General features: G+C 46.1%; 1 protein-coding gene across 1 annotated transcript; it reads left to right on the top strand.

Moving 5' to 3' along the window:
• Nucleotides 1–9,026: 9,026 nt before the first annotated feature.
• CD4 (CD4 molecule) lies at nucleotides 9,027–14,296 on the top strand. Its single transcript, XM_072352957.1, has 9 exons — nucleotides 9,027–9,051; nucleotides 10,482–10,658; nucleotides 10,744–10,887; nucleotides 11,122–11,397; nucleotides 11,812–12,174; nucleotides 12,289–12,531; nucleotides 12,618–12,736; nucleotides 12,984–13,051; nucleotides 14,281–14,296. Exons 1-9 carry the CDS (start codon nucleotides 9,027–9,029, stop codon nucleotides 14,294–14,296), a joined length of 1,431 nt encoding a protein of 476 aa, XP_072209058.1.
• The last annotated feature ends 5,350 nt before the right edge of the window (nucleotides 14,297–19,646 follow it).

Raw genomic sequence — 19,646 nt, 5'->3', positions numbered from 1 at the left:
TGTCCCTCCCACCTGAAGGGATGGCTTTCCAAGGGTCTTGCAGTAAGAAGGCATAGCACACTGTGCCTATAAAAACAACATGATACACAAGAGTAGCTCTTGGAAGGGCTTGTTGTCATTAATGACATTTTTCATGCTCCTCTTCCTTTATGAACAACGTGCACCTAATTCTCTTATGACCAGAGCAGCATCTCTGTTTGTTCCATGGAAGGCAGTCCAGGTTTCCTGACCAATGCAAGGGTTCCGAGCAGAACCCCCCTCTAGCTCTGCTGAGCACCAGCCAGCTCACCAGGACCCTGCTGCCCAGCATTCTGAAGCCCTTGGACACTTCACACCAAACTGAGCGGATTGCTCGCTGCTCCCCCAAGAACCTCCCAGGGGAAGGCAGCCCCAGAGCCCCACGCTGCCTCCAAACGTATCTGTGGGGCCGTCTAGCCCACAGACCCAAAGCCAGCCGGCCCCGGCTGACGGATAGCTTTGCGTCTCCATCACCTGTGCTCCAGGATCGACGGAGACCGTGGGATGGATGCAGCTGCTCCCATGGCCCGGGTTTATGCTGCCATCTAGTGCCCAAGTACGGTGGCGTTCCCCCCTTCCTGTACCGGGCTTGCATTATTAGGTACGTCCATCATTGGTTGGATCCTTTTGTGCTGTCACATCAGCTATCAGTGACTGGTTAATAAACCCAGGTGCTTTGCTGAGGAACTGAAAGCAAAGACTCTCGTAGTTACCACTCAAAAGAGTGACTTTACAGCTTATGTCACTGAATTGCACCCCACTTCTTATGTACCAGACCCCCCTTTGTAGTGATTAGAGCCCTCCAGTTGTGTATCACAGGTCACCAGTTTCTCTCTGGTTCTTTTTCCCGAGTTCCATTGGTGAACACAGTAAGCAAGACCAGCCCCACGCACATTCTTAAAAGCTATCACAGCCAGTTCTCTCCTGCTAGTTGCATTTCTGGCATGTCAAAGCAGTAGCTTGTTTATGTTTAGGCTCACTTTCTCATTTTCAGTGACACACAGTTGACAGCAGCCCCTCTGTCCCTCAGCACTACCAAACCATCTGTGACATCCTACCGCATCTGGCTATTCTTTCTCCATCAGACTGGACATCCCTCACATGACCTCTCTAGCATGACCTATTACTCATGGATAACATCTCTGGAGATCTTCTGATCTCTCACCATGGTCAGTACTCCAACCTTTGTACTATCTGTTTGGAGAGTTCACTTTTCCCGGCTTAATCTTCCACAGAGTGCCTGCTGACAGACAACTCCCCCCAGCAGCATCCAGGAGCCTTACTTCTTCCTGAGGTGTATAGCTCTGCTGGGGCAAACCACCAGGCCTCCTCTCCAGAGGGCTGCTTGTTGTTCTTAGTTCTCCATGTCTGGACACAGAAAAGTCCCTCAAGGAGCTCAACAGGTAGAAGATATTCTACTGCAAAAAGAAAGCTCCCTGTCTTTGAAGCCACTGACATCCAATACAACTTCCACACTGTGTTTAACACTTTCCCTTCCCTCAATCCAGTCACTGAGCACTCATCAATTTTACAGTACCTTTGGGTACCCCTCACCCATCACCGCTCACAGGCACACTCAGCCCTTACCAATGTGCAGGGAACTTGGCTTGTATGGAGAATCTCTGGAGGTTTTGTGACTTTCCACTGGCATCAGCAAACTTTCCCCTCTGTCACCAGACTGGTGTGTGATACTGAATAAGTTTCCCCGCAGATGCAGTGTGGCAACTGTGCCAGCAAGGTGAGATCCAGGCCTGCATGGAATTTAAAAACTAGTTAAATATTTATGAGAAATATTACAGTTAGAAGAAAGACTGCCTGACTAATACTATTCATCGCTCCTGGATTCTGATGTTTAATTAATGCTTGCAAAGTGCTTTGAGATGCTTGCATGAAAGTGATACAAGCAAGTCACCACATGCTGTGACCCCTAATCCTAGAGGTACTTGCAAGATAGACAGAGGCTGTACACTGTGCCACTGTTGGCAGCTCTGAGCAATCCCTGCACTAAGAACAGGTCCGTGAGGGGCCAGGCCTGCAGCCTTGACACCTCATGCCCAACAGCCCTGTTTCTCCTTGCAAATCTGCAGCAAATCCAAATGTGTTTTGGAAGCTGGGCCCATGCAGGGTATGCTATTGCAGGTTGGCATTTTCAGTGATGTAAACCAACTGTTCAAAAACAAGCCAGGGTTTCTGCATTCCAGCATGCTGGGGAAACAAAATGCAAGCCAGAATTCATGTGAGCTGCAGCATCAACTCAATGCCTCAGAGCACCTCTTCATAAGCCCTTGTGCCAGAGCCTTACAGTCACAACCTGACTTTTCTCAGCTGTTTTCTCCAGGACAGACCCTGTCTGACAGATAGGCCAGAAGAGACGTGTGTTTTCTTGCCATGGGTTTGCAAAGGCGTTTGGGAGCAGCTGCCATGAAGCAGCAGGCTCTTGAAGGAAATTCGTGTCTCAGAATGGGTCTCCGAGAAGTTCTGGGCATTGTGATTTCTCCAAAGAGACATCAAAAGAACCTGCTGTTGCACTTGAGGCCTGATCAGTGCCGTTCCTTTCACATCTCGTGGCACTTTATGAACCTCAGAGTCGTGTTTTTCTGAACCTACTCCTTGAAAGCCTGATTCTGTGTCTCTCAACCTGTCCTCCAGACAAAGGGGCAAGTGACTGCTTGGAGGAGAAGAGTGGGCGGTATGGAGATGAAATCTCAGCTGTGTCTGGGGCTCAGTGGGTTTCCGTCACCTTGGCTGAGGCTGGGATTCAGAGAGAAAGATACCGAATGTGGGTGGAAAACCACAAAAGCCCCCTCCTCCACTCTACAGAGAGGGGAAACAGCTGAGATGCGGTAGTGGTAGAGGTTACCTGAGAGAATAAAGATGAAGAAAATATTCTCATCTCACACCAAATCTCAGCCATACTCTGCACAGATGACCCTCACTTCTTCAGGGGTTCCCCTTTAACCATACCCTAATCGTGGTCATTTCTAAACTGCTGAGCCTGGTGGTCAAGGCCCATCTGAACTGGAGGCACAGCCTTGTTGCCACCCCAAACAGCCCTGGGGGCAGGACCGCAGCCCACTCCTCAGAAGTGGCTCCTCTTAGCAGCAAGACGGGCTATGAAATGGAGGTCAGCTTGCTCTTACTGCTTGTTAGAGGCCTGGGAATAGTCTGGATCTGCTCAGCTAACATATTAACTTGCAAGCTTTCTTTGACAGTAGATCATAAAAGGTTTCCAATCGCTCGCTTTTAAGTTTCGGTTCTCTTACAGCCTCCCAGCAGCTGCCGAATGGCCAATAGGCTCTCTCTCACACTCATTCTTCCCAGGCGTCACAATATATAGCCTTCCATTATGGTCTTCCTTTCTGTTCGCATCCAGCATTGAGATCGCATGCATTTGGACGATCACCATCTACTGGGAGAAGCTCACAGATTGCAGCAGAGCCTGGACTGGCAGCAAGACCGTGCTGACGTTCCAGTTGGAGAGGAGGAGACACAAAGGCCGACCAACATCTGTTGAGCAGCTTTCTAACATCAGCTTCATTCTTCTCTTCCTTCAGTTATAGCTGCGTTAGATCACTTACAGCAGGTGACAAACACAAGGAGACAGAAACACAGAGAGGAAAAGAGGTAAGGAAACTTTCTTTCTCTTTCTCTGAAAAACAAACAAACAAAAAAGAGGTCAAGCTGGTTTTGCTGTTTTGGGTTCTTTTAATGTTGTCACAAAGTTTCCGATTTCACACAAGTTGCTGTTTTGGACAGGCTGAGGGACAGATAGGTTCTGACCCACTTAAAGTTCTGATGCAAAACTTTATTGAGATGTTTTCCTTGAGAATACTTCTGGCTGGGCAATTTTTGGAGGCCTTTTATTTTTAACTAAGAAGCATTCTTCTGTCTGGATTTTTCCTTGGAACGGGGGAAAAAGAGAGCTACTAAAAGATCCTGGGGATCTCACGGGTCTCTTAAACCCATGTGTAGAGATAGTTCAGAAGAACGTCCTACGGGACTTGACACCCACGACTATATGTCCCCAGGGGTTGGAAATGTACTGAGAGCAGCCCTCCACCATCAGCGAGCTGCCACTAGCTATCACCTTCTCCACATGCCCTCCAGGAAGGGGAACTTGATTCTAAAAAAAAGCCTGAAAAATAAAAAGGCACCCATCTTTAGCTAACTAGAAGAGCTCGTTTAAATATGTGTGTGCCACTATCAGTGAGTCTGCTCTATGTCGGCTGACTGACTCACTGAGCAACACAGGCTGCAAATGCAGCCTGATCCACTAGCTCAGGGCTGGGCAAGCAGAATTTCATGCACCAAGAGGAATCCTTTCAGTTTAAGGACACCTGGAAACCTTAGCCTTTTCATACACTGCTGTACTGTTAAAACCTGCAGTTTCATTGCTGGGTGAATTTTTCATCTTTCACACAGTGAATTCTGTTCAACCTTTTTCAGTCACCCCAAGTGTTCTCCTACGTGGTACATTAAGGTTGAGCTCAGGTTACTTCTTAATGTTCACCACTATAAAATAAGCACTCCTGTTAAGTCCCTTGTGTGCGTTATTCTCAATTCAGTTCACAAGCCTTTTCTGTATCCTCCCCAGTGTTTCACAAAGATGGCTGCCCAAGCTGCCTGCGATAGAGCAGGAGTTGACTCATTTAACTGGAGCAAAACCACTATCCCATTTGTACTCGATGCTCTTGGACAGTGCCCATCCTTTCTGCCACAGTCTTGCACAGAGACTGGGTATTCAGTGAGGTAAAATTACAGTGTTACTCCTGTAATTCCAGCCCAAAGGGGAATGTTTTTGTTCTGACTGGAACATACAGTTTTGCTGCAGTATGCTATCCATACTTATGTAGGCCCTTTTCCAGTGCAGACTGCAAATCAAGAACATTTCATGTAAGATCTCAGTGTTCCTATTTCACCTGCTGATTAATGATACCTGAAGCACATCCTATGTGCACATGGCTTGAGAGCACAATGAAGGGCCTGTTGTCAGAGGACGTCTTGGTACTGTTTGCTAGTCACAGCCTCCTAGAAAGGCATCCGTGGGCTTTAACTGTGAATTGCTGGGATGCAGGATTGTTCACACAGACAAAAATAGTAGGCCTAGAAGGAAAAAAGAGGGGCTAGTTAGAAGGGGAGAGCTCAGAAAGTGTATGCTGAAATGCCTGTCACACACAGAAAGTTCTTGGCTTCCCCTTAAATGGTTGAAATGGTTCAGAAGCCATCAGGCAACTGGCTAGGCTGCAGAGATAGAGTCATTTCTGGTGGTATTTGTGAGGGTTGAGACGCAAAGACAGATTGCAATGACTTTGTGGCAGAAGGAAACTTGGATTGTGCCCACATGGCACACTGCTCCATCCTGGAGGTGGCACCTCTCTCTGAAGAGCCGATGGCTGACCGTGCACCATCGTGTCTCTCTGGGAGCAGCTGCAGAGGGTGACAACTTGTCTCGGGGGCTGGTGAACAGCCGGAGTGCTCGAGGAGAAAGCAAAGCACCAACTGTGCTGCATCGAGCCACGAGGGGCAGCTGCATCCCTTGGTCCTTGCCCAGAAGCAGACGCAGAGAGGAAATGGGGGACAACAGCCAATGCTGAGGTGTGGCAGCCCTGATGTGAGCAGCCCAGGCCTTCCTGCCCAGTTCTCCTTGCCCCACCAAGCACACTGCTGCTGCTGTGAGATCAAAAGCACAGCCACAAGCAAGAGCAAGAGAAAACAAGGAAACCACACAGCATGAAAGCAGTGCACGAATGCACTGAGATGGGAGATAGCCTGCTCTGCAGGAGGAGTGGTTTCTGGGCTCTTTTTTTGATTTCAGTTTCCTCCTGTGTCACGCTGCTGTCGGCTGGAGGAGAGCTGCCTGCAGCCAACCACCCTGTGAGGCTCTACAGGAACACGTGCTCTCTGGGCCAGGCTTGGTCCTGCAGGCCTTGTCCTTGGTCATCCCTTGGTGTGATCACTTGCTGCCACAGCTCTCTTTTGCCCACCCCCCAGGGAGAGAATAATCGTTAAAAGAAGTCAAGAAGGAAATTAAAGCAGTTTAGTAAGAGGGGGAAGTTAAAATGAAATGGAAATCAATGTGCACTTGGATGGCAGCCCTGCTCCTCCTGTGAAGACCAGGCGTGCTAATAAATCAAGTGTGCCCAGACTGTTTCTGGCACAGAGGCTGACTGGCATGAGATGGTCTGGGCTATTAAACTCGCTTAACCTCCAAAATGAACTGGCTATGTGACAGCTGCCTAATGGGAGTGGTTCCTGTCCCATCCTAACACTGATATGGATCCTGGGAGTAGCTTGGCAGGAGAGTTGTCCTGGGCCAAAGAAATGCCAGGAAATGTTCTAGCAGTTTAACAAGGCTGATGAGTGTGCCCCAGTGCCCAGGGATGTTCCCTGACACCACTTAATTTTTGAGTACCACAAGATACAGCTGTAAGCCTGCAAGGAGGCTGTGGGTCTGCTATAGGCATTAGCTGACAAGAACCGCTGCCTAAGTTGATGTAGCAGTCTTACTCAATGAGATCTGTAAACTTCTGAATACCACTGCCCACATTCTAACCTGGAGGGTCACAGGAGGCTGAAAGACGGAGGAAAAACAAGAAGTGGCATGAATGAAAAGCAGAAAGGAGACAGAAAGTGTATGAAAGAAATTCTAGGTGGAGGCATCCTGTTTTCCCCAATGACTTGTAACATGTAGGTGGTCATGATCATGATACAGAGGTCTGCCACAGACATATGAAGATCAGTCTGAATGAAAAAGGAATGGAGTGAAAAATGCATGAAACCACAATAAGAAACAACAGAACAGCATATGAAAGGTGCATCAACCTGCAGCTACTAAACTGCACAAGGTCAGCAGTTCACTGGTACCACGACATTTTAGTTGTGTGGTTTTGTTCTCCTGCTAGATAGCACGAGCGTGAAGAACATACTGATGCCAACAGGAAACAGGAAAACAGAGATTCACAGGCAGTAAAAAAGTGATGGTGTGATGACAGTTTTGCTGATTTATATCTATTCTATCACCTCCAATATTAGTATAAAGTTTAAAGATTCAAAACATTTGAAGCCCAGCACTGAGGCTGTTAATTTGTAGATATCACTACAGGGTGGTGGCTGACTTATCCTTCTGGCCTCACTCAGACAGGTGATGTGACTATTCACGGCAGAGCTTACGCTTCTTCCATCGTCTCAGGGTGATATTGATCTTTCCCAGAGCCCTGTGCCAGGTCTCAGTTATAGATGTTTCTTCCGAGTGAGATGCATACAGATGCCTTGTTGTTGCCCCTCTCCTTATTCTGTAGCATAGCTGCTTGAACTACTTGATCACTGCCACTGCATCTGGTGGGAAACTATGTTCAATTGCATGCACTGCCTCCTTCATTTTGCTTTTTTTTCCCCCCGCGCAAAATGGCTCATGCCAATATTTCCTGGGGCCAGCATGATTTTTTTCTGCTGTTAGTTTCATACAAGGCAAGCTGCAGATCATCTCTGACTATGCCTTTGCCATGTATTTCTCTTCTGATGGTGCACATGGCTGCTGTCTTGCTCTTGCAGCTGCGTTTTTCAGCTGTTAAGCTGTCAGATTGTCAGCCATGCTGACCTGATCTACGTGTAAACATAACACCGATGCTTTAATCTACTCTTTCATTGTCTCGTGTGCTCTGATCATTTACATTAATTTCAATATTAAAGTATCCTCATTGGAATATATTATATATAATAATGCACATACTGCATATGTAGTATTAAAGTTATTATCATATTCCTTTTGATTTCAGTCCTATTATGATTCCAGCCTTCACTCTACTATGCTAACTGTGAAAGGATGTTTCTGCTATCATCTAGATCTGAGTGACCTTCCCATCAGTTATTCTACTTCTCTAAACACTGCTGTGATTTTTGTTGTTGTTGTTATGGGTCCAGATTTCTCCTCCACACACACCCCTCCCCCAGCATGCAGTAGCACCCAGAGTGTTTTCCCATATTCCATTAAAATAGGACTTGTTTTGTTCACATTGCTCCCCACTGTTTGTCCCTTGAGCTTTGTTGGCTTATGTCTGACCCCTCACTTGAGGACAAGGAGTTCTTACTTTTCAGACACCGCAGCCCAAATAATATCTCATCTGTATCGACTGGATTTTCCCCAGTCTTTGTTTAAGAAAGTTCTTCCTTGAAGTGTCAGCAGACAAGTTCTGTTTCAGGTTAAACGAAGCCTCTCCTATTTTAAATGAAGCCTGTGCTTTCTGTACAGCCCCCTGGTGCTCCCACAGATTCGCAGTTCTTGATGATCCCATGCTACCCTTCTTTACATCACTTTCTCTGTCAGACTGTGCAACCCTAGCACTCTTCCTGGCTCTACAATTGCATCTAGATTCATTTTCAGCTTTGCCCTTCCCACCTTACAAGCTAAGGTTGCCTGTGAAATCTTCTCTGACCTGTCTATGCTGTCAGCTTTCACACAGTACCCTCCAGCTACCCTGCGCAGACTTGACGTCCTCCGGAAGTGCTTTGGAGGTTTTTGCTTGTGGAACCGTGGATGCGATGGACAAATTGTTCCAGGACTTTCCATTTCAGGTTTTCTTATTATCAATGCAACTTCTTTCTGACCTCATTCCTCCCTCACCCCAGCCTTTTTGTAGAATATCCCTAAGAACTGAAGCAAGCCTTTCAAAAACCATCAGAGGCAGTGGTTATCAAAACTTGATAAGAAATACATAGAGAATAACCACAACAAAACCGCTGAAGAAAAATGCTATGAAGAGCCCTAAAGATGAACTTTATCACACAGAAAGATTTAGATGGGAGGGGATCTATGGATTTCTCCATTCTAACCTCCTGGTTACAGTTTAGGGTGATTCTTAGAACTACATCAACCATTATTAATAGAGCATTTGGGTCTTCCAGGTTAACCTCCCTTGATACCGACAGCATTCCCAGCCCTTCCGTTTGCAGCAGGGAAGAGCGTTCCCTTGGAGATGGAGAGGTGCGGAGCAGTGGCGAGCAGTGTGCTCATGGTCATCTCGGTTCTGCAGCTGGGTGAGTCCTCAGCTGCGCTGGAAAAGCGGCAGTGAATCTTGATAATGTTTACAACCTTCCCAAAAGTCTCACAACATTTTAGGTGTTGTGGCTCTAGGCTCCTCATAATTTACCACCTGAAATATTCCTTTAAAATAAATAATTATATTTTAATAATGGTTGTCACCTCCTATTACTAAGGGTGAATCTGTAGGCTGACGTGCTGGGAGGGCATGGTTCACTTCCCTTGAGACCACTGAGATTCCTCTGCAGGAGTCTATCTGCTCAGAGATTGGTCTCACATGCTTTAAAAGCAGTCTTGTTCGAGCCATTCTCCCCAGATTATAGCAGTCACCCTCTTATCACTTGTCTGGCTCACTCTGCAACTGTTCATGGCCATAGAAAAAGACCACCAGGTGAGGAAGATGTTGTGCCATACAGCATCAAGGTTCACACAAGTTGGATGAATGTGAAGAAATGCTTTAGTAGGAACTTGTGATCTGGGCAGAGCCATTTCCTGGACCAAAAACCAGCCCAGATCCCATATACTGAGCATGGGGTGGAAAATACTAGCACTCACAGTGCCTCCTGCTGTCTGTGGGAAACCTTGTGGATTTCTGATTGTAGGTTTCCCATTACAAATTTGATGTTAGCAGCTTGTTCAGTTTGATTGCTAATATTGCAACAATTGGTGGACTTTTTAGTGATCTTTTTACGAGAATGGAAACTCACTGAGTAATGCCAAGTCTGCATTTCTCAAACTGAAAAAAACCATGAGAATATTGTATGCAAGCTATAACTAAAAGCGATGCAAAAGACACCGAGATATTCTTATGAATAGCATTCATAATTTCCCCATTTTAGACAAATTCATCATTTTCAACGATCATGCTCAGTGCAATTATTGGAAAACCATTATTAGCAATGATGTAGATTACCAGTGTAGATTACCAGTACCAGAAAACATAACTTGTAGAAACCCCTCCCATAAACTCATACTAACTTTTCATTTTACACTTCTAGGGTGCTCCTGTAGTAGGACAAATGAGAGCTTTGCAGTTCTGTGCAGCTAAAGCAGTTCTGAGACATTTTCCTTTCTTTCCCTCCCTTCCCCTCCTCTTCCTACCTTTCCCCTTGCCCTTCCCTACTCCCCTTCCTTTTTCCCCTTTTCCCTCTCTCCTTTCTCCTTTCTCCTTTTCATATCCTTTATCCTTTATCCTCCTGTTTTCCTGGGCTTTCAATCTTTCTTTGTGTAAAATTTGGAGGAAGAGGTAACCAAATTTGACAGTGCTGCCTCAAGTCTTGACCAAGGAGTAAATGAGGAATGACACACATAGTCCTGCCTTTGTTACCAGCAGGACAACAGTTCAGTGGGGAAAAAGGTTGCTCCAGTGAAACTGTGTTGGTAAATCTGCCATAATCATGGTCATTTGGGGGCATTTGACTTCTAGGTCTGCTTCCCATTATGGCTCAGCAAGAACAACAACAGACTGGAGTTGCAGGAAAGGAGGTGATCCTGAGCTGTAAAGGCGTAAATCATCACAAAGATGTAACCTGTACTTGGAAGTACAAGTATAAAGAAGTTTCTTCTACTATTATACAATTTTCTAGAACACAGATTCTTAAAGGTAAGGCTTCCAATTGGACCCCCCTTCTCCTCAGTGTATAGCTGAGAAATTTCTCCCCTCCTAAACAAGCTTATTTTTTCAAAAGGCAAAGCTCCAATGACTCATCGATCAGAAGTGAACTTGAACAGCAAACAGCTGAAGGTGTCAGACTTGAGCTTGGATGATGCTGGCATCTATACCTGTGCATGTTCCTCTCCTACAGTCAGTATCTCACTGCATGTCTTTAAATGTGAGTGCCTGGAGGGATTGTAACCACAAGGAGGTGAGGGGAGAGGAAAAAAGGTCCAAGAAACAACTCTAATGGAATTCCTTATCCAGATGCCGTTGCTTCTGGTCTGATTTATCACAGCTCATTTCCCTTGTATCACCAGAGCACAGGGCCTCTGTACTCTCTGCTGTGACACTTTTCTCTCACTTGTGGAAACAGGAGTTGATTTACTGGCTAGATTTTTTCTCTTTACAGTGACAGACACTTCAAATGGACACTTCCTCACAAATGAAGACCTCGAGCTTACTTTAATGCAAAATTCATCACACTCACAGCCCCGTCTCAGCATCGAATTGTTTAATGTTAGCAATAAAATAGTGACAACAGAAATTTTGCAAAAGGAGGCCCCTCAAAAGTACATACTAAAGCTAAAGCAACTGAAGGCTACAGACAGTGGAACCTGGATGTGTCACATTTATTCAAACTCTCCATCGATTAATCAGAACATCTCCTTTGATGTGAAGGTATTAGGTAAGTGACAACAGAAACACAGCCTGCACACAGACTCTGTAACCAGTACTTCCTCCAGCTCACAAGCCACAATTTCATTTTTCACCATTCACATAACGGTGTTCCAGGGATAATTTCCCTGGGCCTCCAACCCTGCAGCTGGATTGCTCTGCTGCCTGAGCTCTCTCTTCTTCCCATTTTCTTCTCCAGGCTGGCCCTAAAAGATCACCCTCTCCTTGGGGTCTCTTCTTCTCAGCTCTGGTGAGCTTGAGAGTTTTGCCTCTTTAAACCAATTCTCAGTCCCTAACTGCTTATCCCCCCTGGGGCATCTTGTGGCTTTTCTCCAAGGCCTCTCAACTGAGCACAAGACCAAAGGTACACTCAGAGAATCCACAGAGTTCCCTGCTTGTGTATTCTTGTCTCTTCTGAATTCAGGTTTTGGGAAGGAGCACTCGGAAATAATGTACACTACTGTTGGCAGCCCTGTGATCTTGTCATGGCATCTGAACTTCAAGAAGATAGAATGGAAAGAAGGTTTCACAGGAAAACTGAATTGGGAACCACAGGGAAATACAGCCGTTCATGAGCTGCTTAATTTCAATGTCACAACACGTCGAGAGCTGCATAGTACAAAAAAAAGCAACCACATTTGGTTTGAGATACCTGAAAGGAAAACTGACAGTACTATAGAAGTTAAAATCCCCAAAGTCCAGTTAAACCACTCTGGGCAGTACCAGTGCCTGCTGGAGATCAACAGTAGAAGAATGCGGAGCGTGAGAGAGCTAGTGGTGATGCAAGGTGAGAGAAAGGGATCAGCGGATGAGGAGCTGACAGAAATCTAGACACCACAAGAGTATGGATGGACCCATCTTCCCATCCTCTCTCCCATGTGACATTTTCTTATCTTCCCAGTCTCTGCTAACCCTGCTGGGCCACTCTCCAGAGGGGGCAAGATGACCCTGCTCTGCCAAGTATCCGGTCCCCTGCCATCCAAAGCCCACTTGCTCTGGGAACGTGTGAATGGGACTCAGATGGAAAACAAGAAGTCAAAAGAGCATGAAACAAAAGTGGAGGTGAGCGTCAGTGCTCCAGGACTGTGGAACTGTCACCTCATTGAAGACAATAACAGAAAGATCAGCCTTAATTATACCGTGGGTATGGAAATTAACATCACATCCCTACCTCCACACAAAAGCCTTGACATTCTCTATCTGCCTTTGAATGCTTTTCTCTTTCCACAGAGGAAGCTCATGTTTGGAATAGATATGCAGTAATTGGAGCAATTATTGGAGCCGGTGTGTTGGTGATTGGCCTTGCATGCGTGTGCATAATCACTGGTATGAGCTGGCAGCGGAGAAGGGTTAGTATCCTGGTGTCTATGAAAGGTGAAGAGGTGACAGTCTTCCCAAACCACAGGAGGAGCCTGATTTTCTCTCTGTGAATGGGACAGAATAGATAGTAGGTCAGTCCTTAAACTCAAATCAAATGGTTAGAGATCAACAGTCTGCAGATAGTAGCTATGTCAGAAAGTACTTCACTACACCATCATAGGGACGCATTCTAAGTGTAAACAATTTCATTGTTATTTATCCCTTCTCTCTTGGTAGAAACGGGCCAAAAGGATTGCACAAGCAAAACAATACTTGCTGGAAAAGAAGACATGTCAGTGTCACCGGTAAGTGGTAATGAGGACAGCCAGAATGAGCAAGTACTTTGCTTTCAAGATAGGGGAGCTGGATGGTTGAGTGGGAAGAAATGGAGCATGAGCCCACTTGCTGCCTACACTAAAACTGCATTTCAGCATTTTCAGCTCTTGTTACGTTGATGAGTTATGAGCTATATTTTATGAATGTTCTGTTATGCTCCAAACCCATGGTAGTTCTTTGCTTGCAAACTTCTAAGCAGAGGTTTCACTTGAATCACCTTGATGTTTAGACATATTGGCAAAACTCAAGCAGGAGCTTCAGAGTCCTTTGATAGAATTCAGAGTCAATCTGGGACACAGATAGAGAGGTTGTGGATACTGAGGTGGAAGACACACAACCAACTTCAAGAATGAAAAACAAATGTTAAAACTCCATTACGTCATAATGTGACTCCAGCTCTGCTATCACAGTGCTGAAATGTGGCCTGTGAAAAACACCAGTAACCTCCTAGGAGCCAGGAAAGAGAACACTGTGAACCATCGCCTCTCCCAGACGCACTGGGTGATACACCATCATGTTCTGGCTCATTTCAGGGAAGCAAGGACTTCTCAGCAGAGCTTTCCCTTCTCAAGGTCTTTAAGCTTATATGGTATCAGGCCACAGAAAGAGCTGCAGAGGAACACTGACAGTTATACTATCATTGGAAGTGGAGAGCCCATAACAGAATAAATAATAACATGACGTAGTTCAATAAACTGATGGATGCAGAATTTGACTTCTGCTTGATTTTAACTGGTGACAGTGGCAAACTGATGAGTTTCACCCATTTTTGTCACTGTTGCTGAGGTTTCAGTGAGTAAATGGCAAATACTGCTCCATAGTTAGGATGTGTATATGCAGGGAAAAGTTGATTACCGTAACATGGTGAAAAATTCACCTGATTTTCACTGACTGTTTTTCAAGGTTAGAAAAAAACCTGCATAAGAAGGACAAGCCCATACAACTACATTAACACACAGCAAGACAAATCTGAGCAATACAAGTGCTGATGCAGTTGTTTTATAACTCTCCTTATCAAGCAAGCATCTCAGTGTAACTGAAATGTAAACAGCCATGTGGATGCACAAGTAACCGTTTGACCCCAAACTGCAGAAGGGAGTGTGGTCCTCATCTACACTGGGCAAAGTACAATGAGCTGTCTGGCTTCAAGGTATCATCTCTGTACTGCTGGTGCTAATGTAATGTTTTTCTCTTGCAGCCGGATGTATAAGTAGCTTTGCAGACTGAGCCTGAACCTAAACAAGCACCTGCCAGCCCATAGTGCTCTGTGAACCCACCTCCCTTTCTCCTGTTTGATATAATTCTTTACGCCTTCATCATTCTCTCAGCATAATGCCACAGAGGGATGTTGTCTGGAGAGGAGCCAATGGACAAGACAAGAAACTCTTACAGGTTATTATTGAGCCCCAGCTCTGTAATGAGAGACACTGAATAGTATATATATATATATGTAATGCTTGTATTTTGCTCATGCACTTAATTTTACGTCCTTTGTGATTTTATACGCTTCTTCTATCCACTGGAGCTACAATAAATTTCTTCAGATTTTGGGGTTTTTTTTGCAAATTAGACTTTTTTTTTTTTCTGAGGCACTTTCTTCTGGCTCAAATCTGCACTTCTGCCTTTCCCCCTACGATGTAGAATCTTTGCTCTGCGTCCCTTAATTTTTCTTAATTCACCATCCTTCTACTCCCCTTGAAACCCTTCCTACAGTAGCCCCACAGAACCCTCAAGCCCCCACACCACAGCATGTAGTCTTCATCTCACCTGCAACAAACCAATGCACAAAGAAAACGTCACAAGCAATGGGATAATTCAGGACTAATTTTATCAGTAAAGCAGTTCAGGATACCCATAAGTTCTGGAAAATAGGTCTTTAAGAAGATGTGAATGTTGATGTAGGAGGTAGGCTTGCGAAAGAGGAGAAATTTCCTAAGAGAACAAAAATGCTCAGAAATCTTGTGTTTATGTAAGTGTTTATGTAAGTTATTCTCCTTACTGCTAGAGATGGATCATAGAGGCCTTAAGGTCCTACAGCTGTCACTGACCATAATCCAGGGTTGCTAATTGGTCCGGGCTTGCTACAGAGAGGCAAAAACAGACGCAATGCTGTGGAAACGGCTTTTGTGGCAGAGACATGCTGCAGGACACCTGGTGCTAGAGAAGAGGGTTTCTCTGTCACAGCCCTGTTAGCATGGCACAGTAATCGGCACTGAAAGAAACAGGTGGTGGCAACGGCCAAGACAGCACCTGTGAGCCGGTAGGAAGCCCATCCATCCCCTTTGCTGTTTGAAGTCCACCACAACCACTGGTTGCCCCTGGGCTGTGACACAGCTGTAGCAGCCACTGCTCCTCCCAGACAGCTCCTCCACCAGCATCTTCACACAACACAAAGCAATGAAGGTGAATGCTGCCTTCATTTTCCTTCCTATCATTTGTGCTTGTGAATACAAAACTACATGAACAGTAGAAGAAAATAGTTCAGTTAGTAGGGACCTACAAAGTCCATCAAAGCCAAGATCCTTAAAGGGCTAACTAAAAGTTAAAGCACAGGGCTCATGATCTCAGCAGTCACAGCCCTGCCCAACCCTACCTGGAATTCACCTGGAAGGACAGGGCACTCTCAGCTCAGATCTCAGATATATCTTCTTTTGTCAGCTCTCCAGTCTGTACCTTTTCCCATGACAGCCTTCTTTGCTCTAGATGCACATACTGCCCTAAGAGAAAAGTCACCCACAAACCAAGTCTTGAAGGAGCTTTGCTTTCTGTCAGAAGGTCGAAAGCTTCACAGTGGTCTTCAAGGTAGAGTGAAGGTGGAAGTTCAGAGCAGATTAGAATGTATCACAGAATTACAGACTCACAGAATCACAGAATGTTTGGGACCTTGAAATATCATCTAGTCCAATCTCACTGCTGGAGCAGGAACACCTACTTTAGGTCACACAGGAACACATCCAGGCAGGTTTTTAATGTCTCCGGGGATGGAGGCCACACAACCTCTCTGGGCAGCCTGTTCCAGTGTTCTGTTATCCCTACTGCAAAGAAGTTTTTTCTCATATTTTCATGGAACCTCCTATGTTCCAGCTTGCACCCATTGCTCCTTGTCCTATCATCAGATGTCACTGAGAAGAGCCTGGCTCCATCCTCCTGACACTCATCCTTTACATATTTACAAATATTAATGAGGTCACCTCTCAGTCTTCTCCAGGCTAAAGAGACCCAGCTCCCTCAGCCTTTCCTGATAAGAGAGATGCTCCATTCCCTTAATCATCTTTGTCGCTCTGCACCAGACTCTCTCAAGCAGTTCCTTGATCCTTCTTGAACTGAGGGGCCCAGAACTGGACACAATATTCCAGATGCAGTCTCACCAGGGCAGAGCAGAAGGGGAAAAGAGGCTCTTTCGACCTACTAACCACACCCCTTGTAGTACACCTCAGGATGCCTCTGGACTTCTTGGCCACAAGGGCACAGTGATGGCTCATGGTCTTCCTGCTGTCTACCAGGACCTGCAGGTCTCTTTCCCCTATGCTGCTCTCCAATAGGTTAGTTCCCTACCTATACTGGTACCTGGGATTGTTCCTGCCCAGATGCAAGACTCTACACTTGCCCTTGTTATATTCCATTAAATTTCTCCCCTCCCAGCTCTCCAGCCTGCTCAGGTCTCACTGTATGGCAGCACAGCTTTGTGGTGTGTCAGCCACTCCTCCCAGTTTTGTGTCATCAGCAAACTTGCTGACAGTGCATTCTATTTCCTCATCCAAGTTGTTGATGAATACATTGAATAGTACTGGTCCCACTACCAACCCCTGAAGGACTCTACTAGATACAGGCCTCCAACTAGACTCTGTCCCATGGACCACAACTCTCTGGCTTCTTTCATTCAGCCAGTTCACAGTCCACCTCACTACCCCATCATCCACACCACAGTTTCTCAGTTTAGTTGCAAGGATGCTGTGGGAGATGGTGTCAAATGCTTTACTAAAATCAAGACAGACCACATCCACTGCTTTAACATCATCTCTCCTGTTCCTCACAACTTACAAAAGATAATGGAGGGTGGCCTAGCAATGACTTCTTCCAGCTCCCTCAGCCCCCATGGGTACATCCCATCAGGACCAATGGTTTTATGGATGTTCAGATTGCTTAACTGGTCCCTAACCCAGTCCTCATCAACCAAGGCAAACTCCTCCTTGATCCTGACTTCCTCTGAGGCTTCAGGAGTACAGGGCTCCTCAAGACAGACTCCAGCAGTACAGAGACAAAGAAGGCTGTAACTGTGACTTCTCTGTATCTTCTGTCACTGGGGCACCCACCTCAATCATCAGTAGGACTACATTGCCTCTAGCCTTAGTTTTATCTATCTGCAATGTATTTGAAGTAGCTTTTTAGTGAAGTTGCACAGAACAATTTAGTCAATGCAGATATACATTATGCTCTTACATGGCATGGAAGCTAGATGGTTTCAGAGATGAGAAGCCAAGAGGCCCTATCCCACCCTTCCTGCGTGGTACCCTTTCCTGTGCACTCAGCCTCCTCAGAAGGTAGGTGTGACAAGGGAATATCTACACTATGCAGTGGAGTAGTGCTAGCTATAGAGATTCACAGCCCTTCAAAGTGACAAACACAAGGACAAGTGGTGACAGCTCAGTACAGCAGCCCTGAGATGATGGCAGGACTCGGAAAGTCATATGGCAACACTTACAAAACGACAACGGTCCCCTTTGCAGTAGTGTAGGAACCTCACAGAAAGCAAGAGGTTAGAAAAAATGAAGAAGTGTTGGCTTTCCCCCATGTCGTGGTGTTTCTGTCACTGCTGCTTCCCATGTTTCTGAACTGCAGAAGCGATAAAGTTCCAGTCCTTCAGACACAGCTCCTACCTCGGGTACCTATCAGGATCCACAGATCTGTGTTGACAAAGAGGCTTTGACTCGCCTGAGGACAGCCCACATACCCAGCTCAGCTGGAGCATCCCCAGCACAGGCCCCAACCTCCCCAAGCCCCCCCACCCCGCTTCCCAGCTTGTTTCTGCCCTTGACCGCAGTGTGAGGCTGCTGCTGGGAGGAGGCTGTCAGGCCCGATCTGCCGAGGCAGTCCCTGTGACTCATGCTCCCCGCAGGCTCTGCAGCAAAGCAGACTCGCATCAATTCGGCATTCAGAGCCAAACGACCCTGTGTGTTTCTATCCATGTTCCCAAGCTCTAGAAGGGAGGAAGCTGTGCTCTTGAGCCTCTTTGCTTTGTAGCCAGCTTGGCTGAGCCTGAGAGGTGTGAAAGTCTTCTAGGTCTGAAAAATCAGAGAACAGCAGACTAAGGGCTGGTGGCAGAGGCCGGCAGCTGGCAGGGCATCAGAAGGGATGAGGTGTCTTCTTGCCTGGTTCAGGCTCCAGAGGTCAGACATGTTTGGTCGAGCTGGGAAAACAGGTAGTAAAATGTTGTAATTCTGTGCTGCAAATCCAAAGCAAAGAAATCATTTCAGCTCCCTCCTGACATTGCACGCTCCCAGATTAATGGCTCCAGAGCTCCTAGTTATCTTCCCTGTGGGGTGCTCAGTAATTCTAAAAAAGTAGCACAATTACATTCTAAAATGACATCTTTACATCCCTTACGGAGATGAAGTCTCTGCCCTGGAGTATCACTGAGGCCAGGAGGGATGAAAATAGGGTCAGTAAAAAAAGAGAGGACAAGAACAAGAGGGAGCGGGGGGGAGCAGGAGGATGGAGACACCTCTGCAGAACAGCAAACAGCTTCAGAACAACCACGTAGCTCAGCAGCCTGCCCCAGAATTTCCTTTTCTCAAGGACAATATCACATACAAATATTTACATCTGTTACAGAGGGAAGCATCTTTCAGAATGCACCCGGCTGCCTGAGGAAAAGCATCCATCTGTGAACAAGCATCCACAAGTCTGAATCCTGGTTTTCACATCCGCAAGCCCTTTAATATTTCTGTGCAGCTCATGACCAGTGTTAGACAAGGTCTCCTGTCTCCTGGGATGAGCTAATAAGCACTTGCCCATTTTGCAGATGAATTATCAGAGAAATCTCACTAAATCTTTTCATACAGTGCTGGAAATAGAACCTAAGCTTTGGGTATGACAAATTGACACTGCGGTTGCTGTCTTTTCAGGACCAATATGCTCATGGATCTACTTGGCTGGGTTGCCATTAGCCATTAACCACACCCTGCTAGCAGAGCCAGAAGGGATGCCAGGAAAGCTGCCTGCATGCCAGCAGCGTTGCTCTGCAAACCTTGGGCAGAGCTCATGCCAAGGCTGTGAGCACAGGGTTAGCTGAACCTGTGGTCTGTGAGAAACATGTGAGACCACCAAGGGGGCAGGTTGCTGAGTCTTTGGACAGCAGGTCACTGTTTGGAGTCCTGCCCAGCTCTGTAGGGAGTAAAAGTGCTGCAGTCTATGTGCTTGCTTGTGAGTATCCTAGAAGGAGATGGGTCTGGAGGGGTTCATTTCTGGTATCTGTACCTCTGTTTCGGAGGTGGTCAGAGCTCCTGGTAAAACCTATTTTCATCACAACTTGTATATTTCCATAAAGAATGTATGATTTGTCAG

Source organism: Excalfactoria chinensis, chromosome 1 (genome assembly GCF_039878825.1).
Source record: "Excalfactoria chinensis isolate bCotChi1 chromosome 1, bCotChi1.hap2, whole genome shotgun sequence".
In the NCBI taxonomy this organism is placed as follows: Eukaryota; Metazoa; Chordata; class Aves; order Galliformes; family Phasianidae; genus Excalfactoria; species Excalfactoria chinensis.
This window is presented reverse-complemented; position numbering and strand designations above follow the sequence as displayed.

Bases quoted from the DNA above. Each gene is read 5' to 3' on its own strand.
- CD4 (XM_072352957.1), top strand. From the start codon at position 9,027: ATGGTCATCTCGGTTCTGCAGCTGG. The intron at 9,052-10,481 runs GTGAGTCCTCAG...TTTGACTTCTAG, and splicing joins CATCTCGGTTCTGCAGCTGG to GTCTGCTTCCCATTATGGCT. The intron at 12,175-12,288 runs GTGAGAGAAAGG...TTATCTTCCCAG, and splicing joins AGAGCTAGTGGTGATGCAAG to TCTCTGCTAACCCTGCTGGG.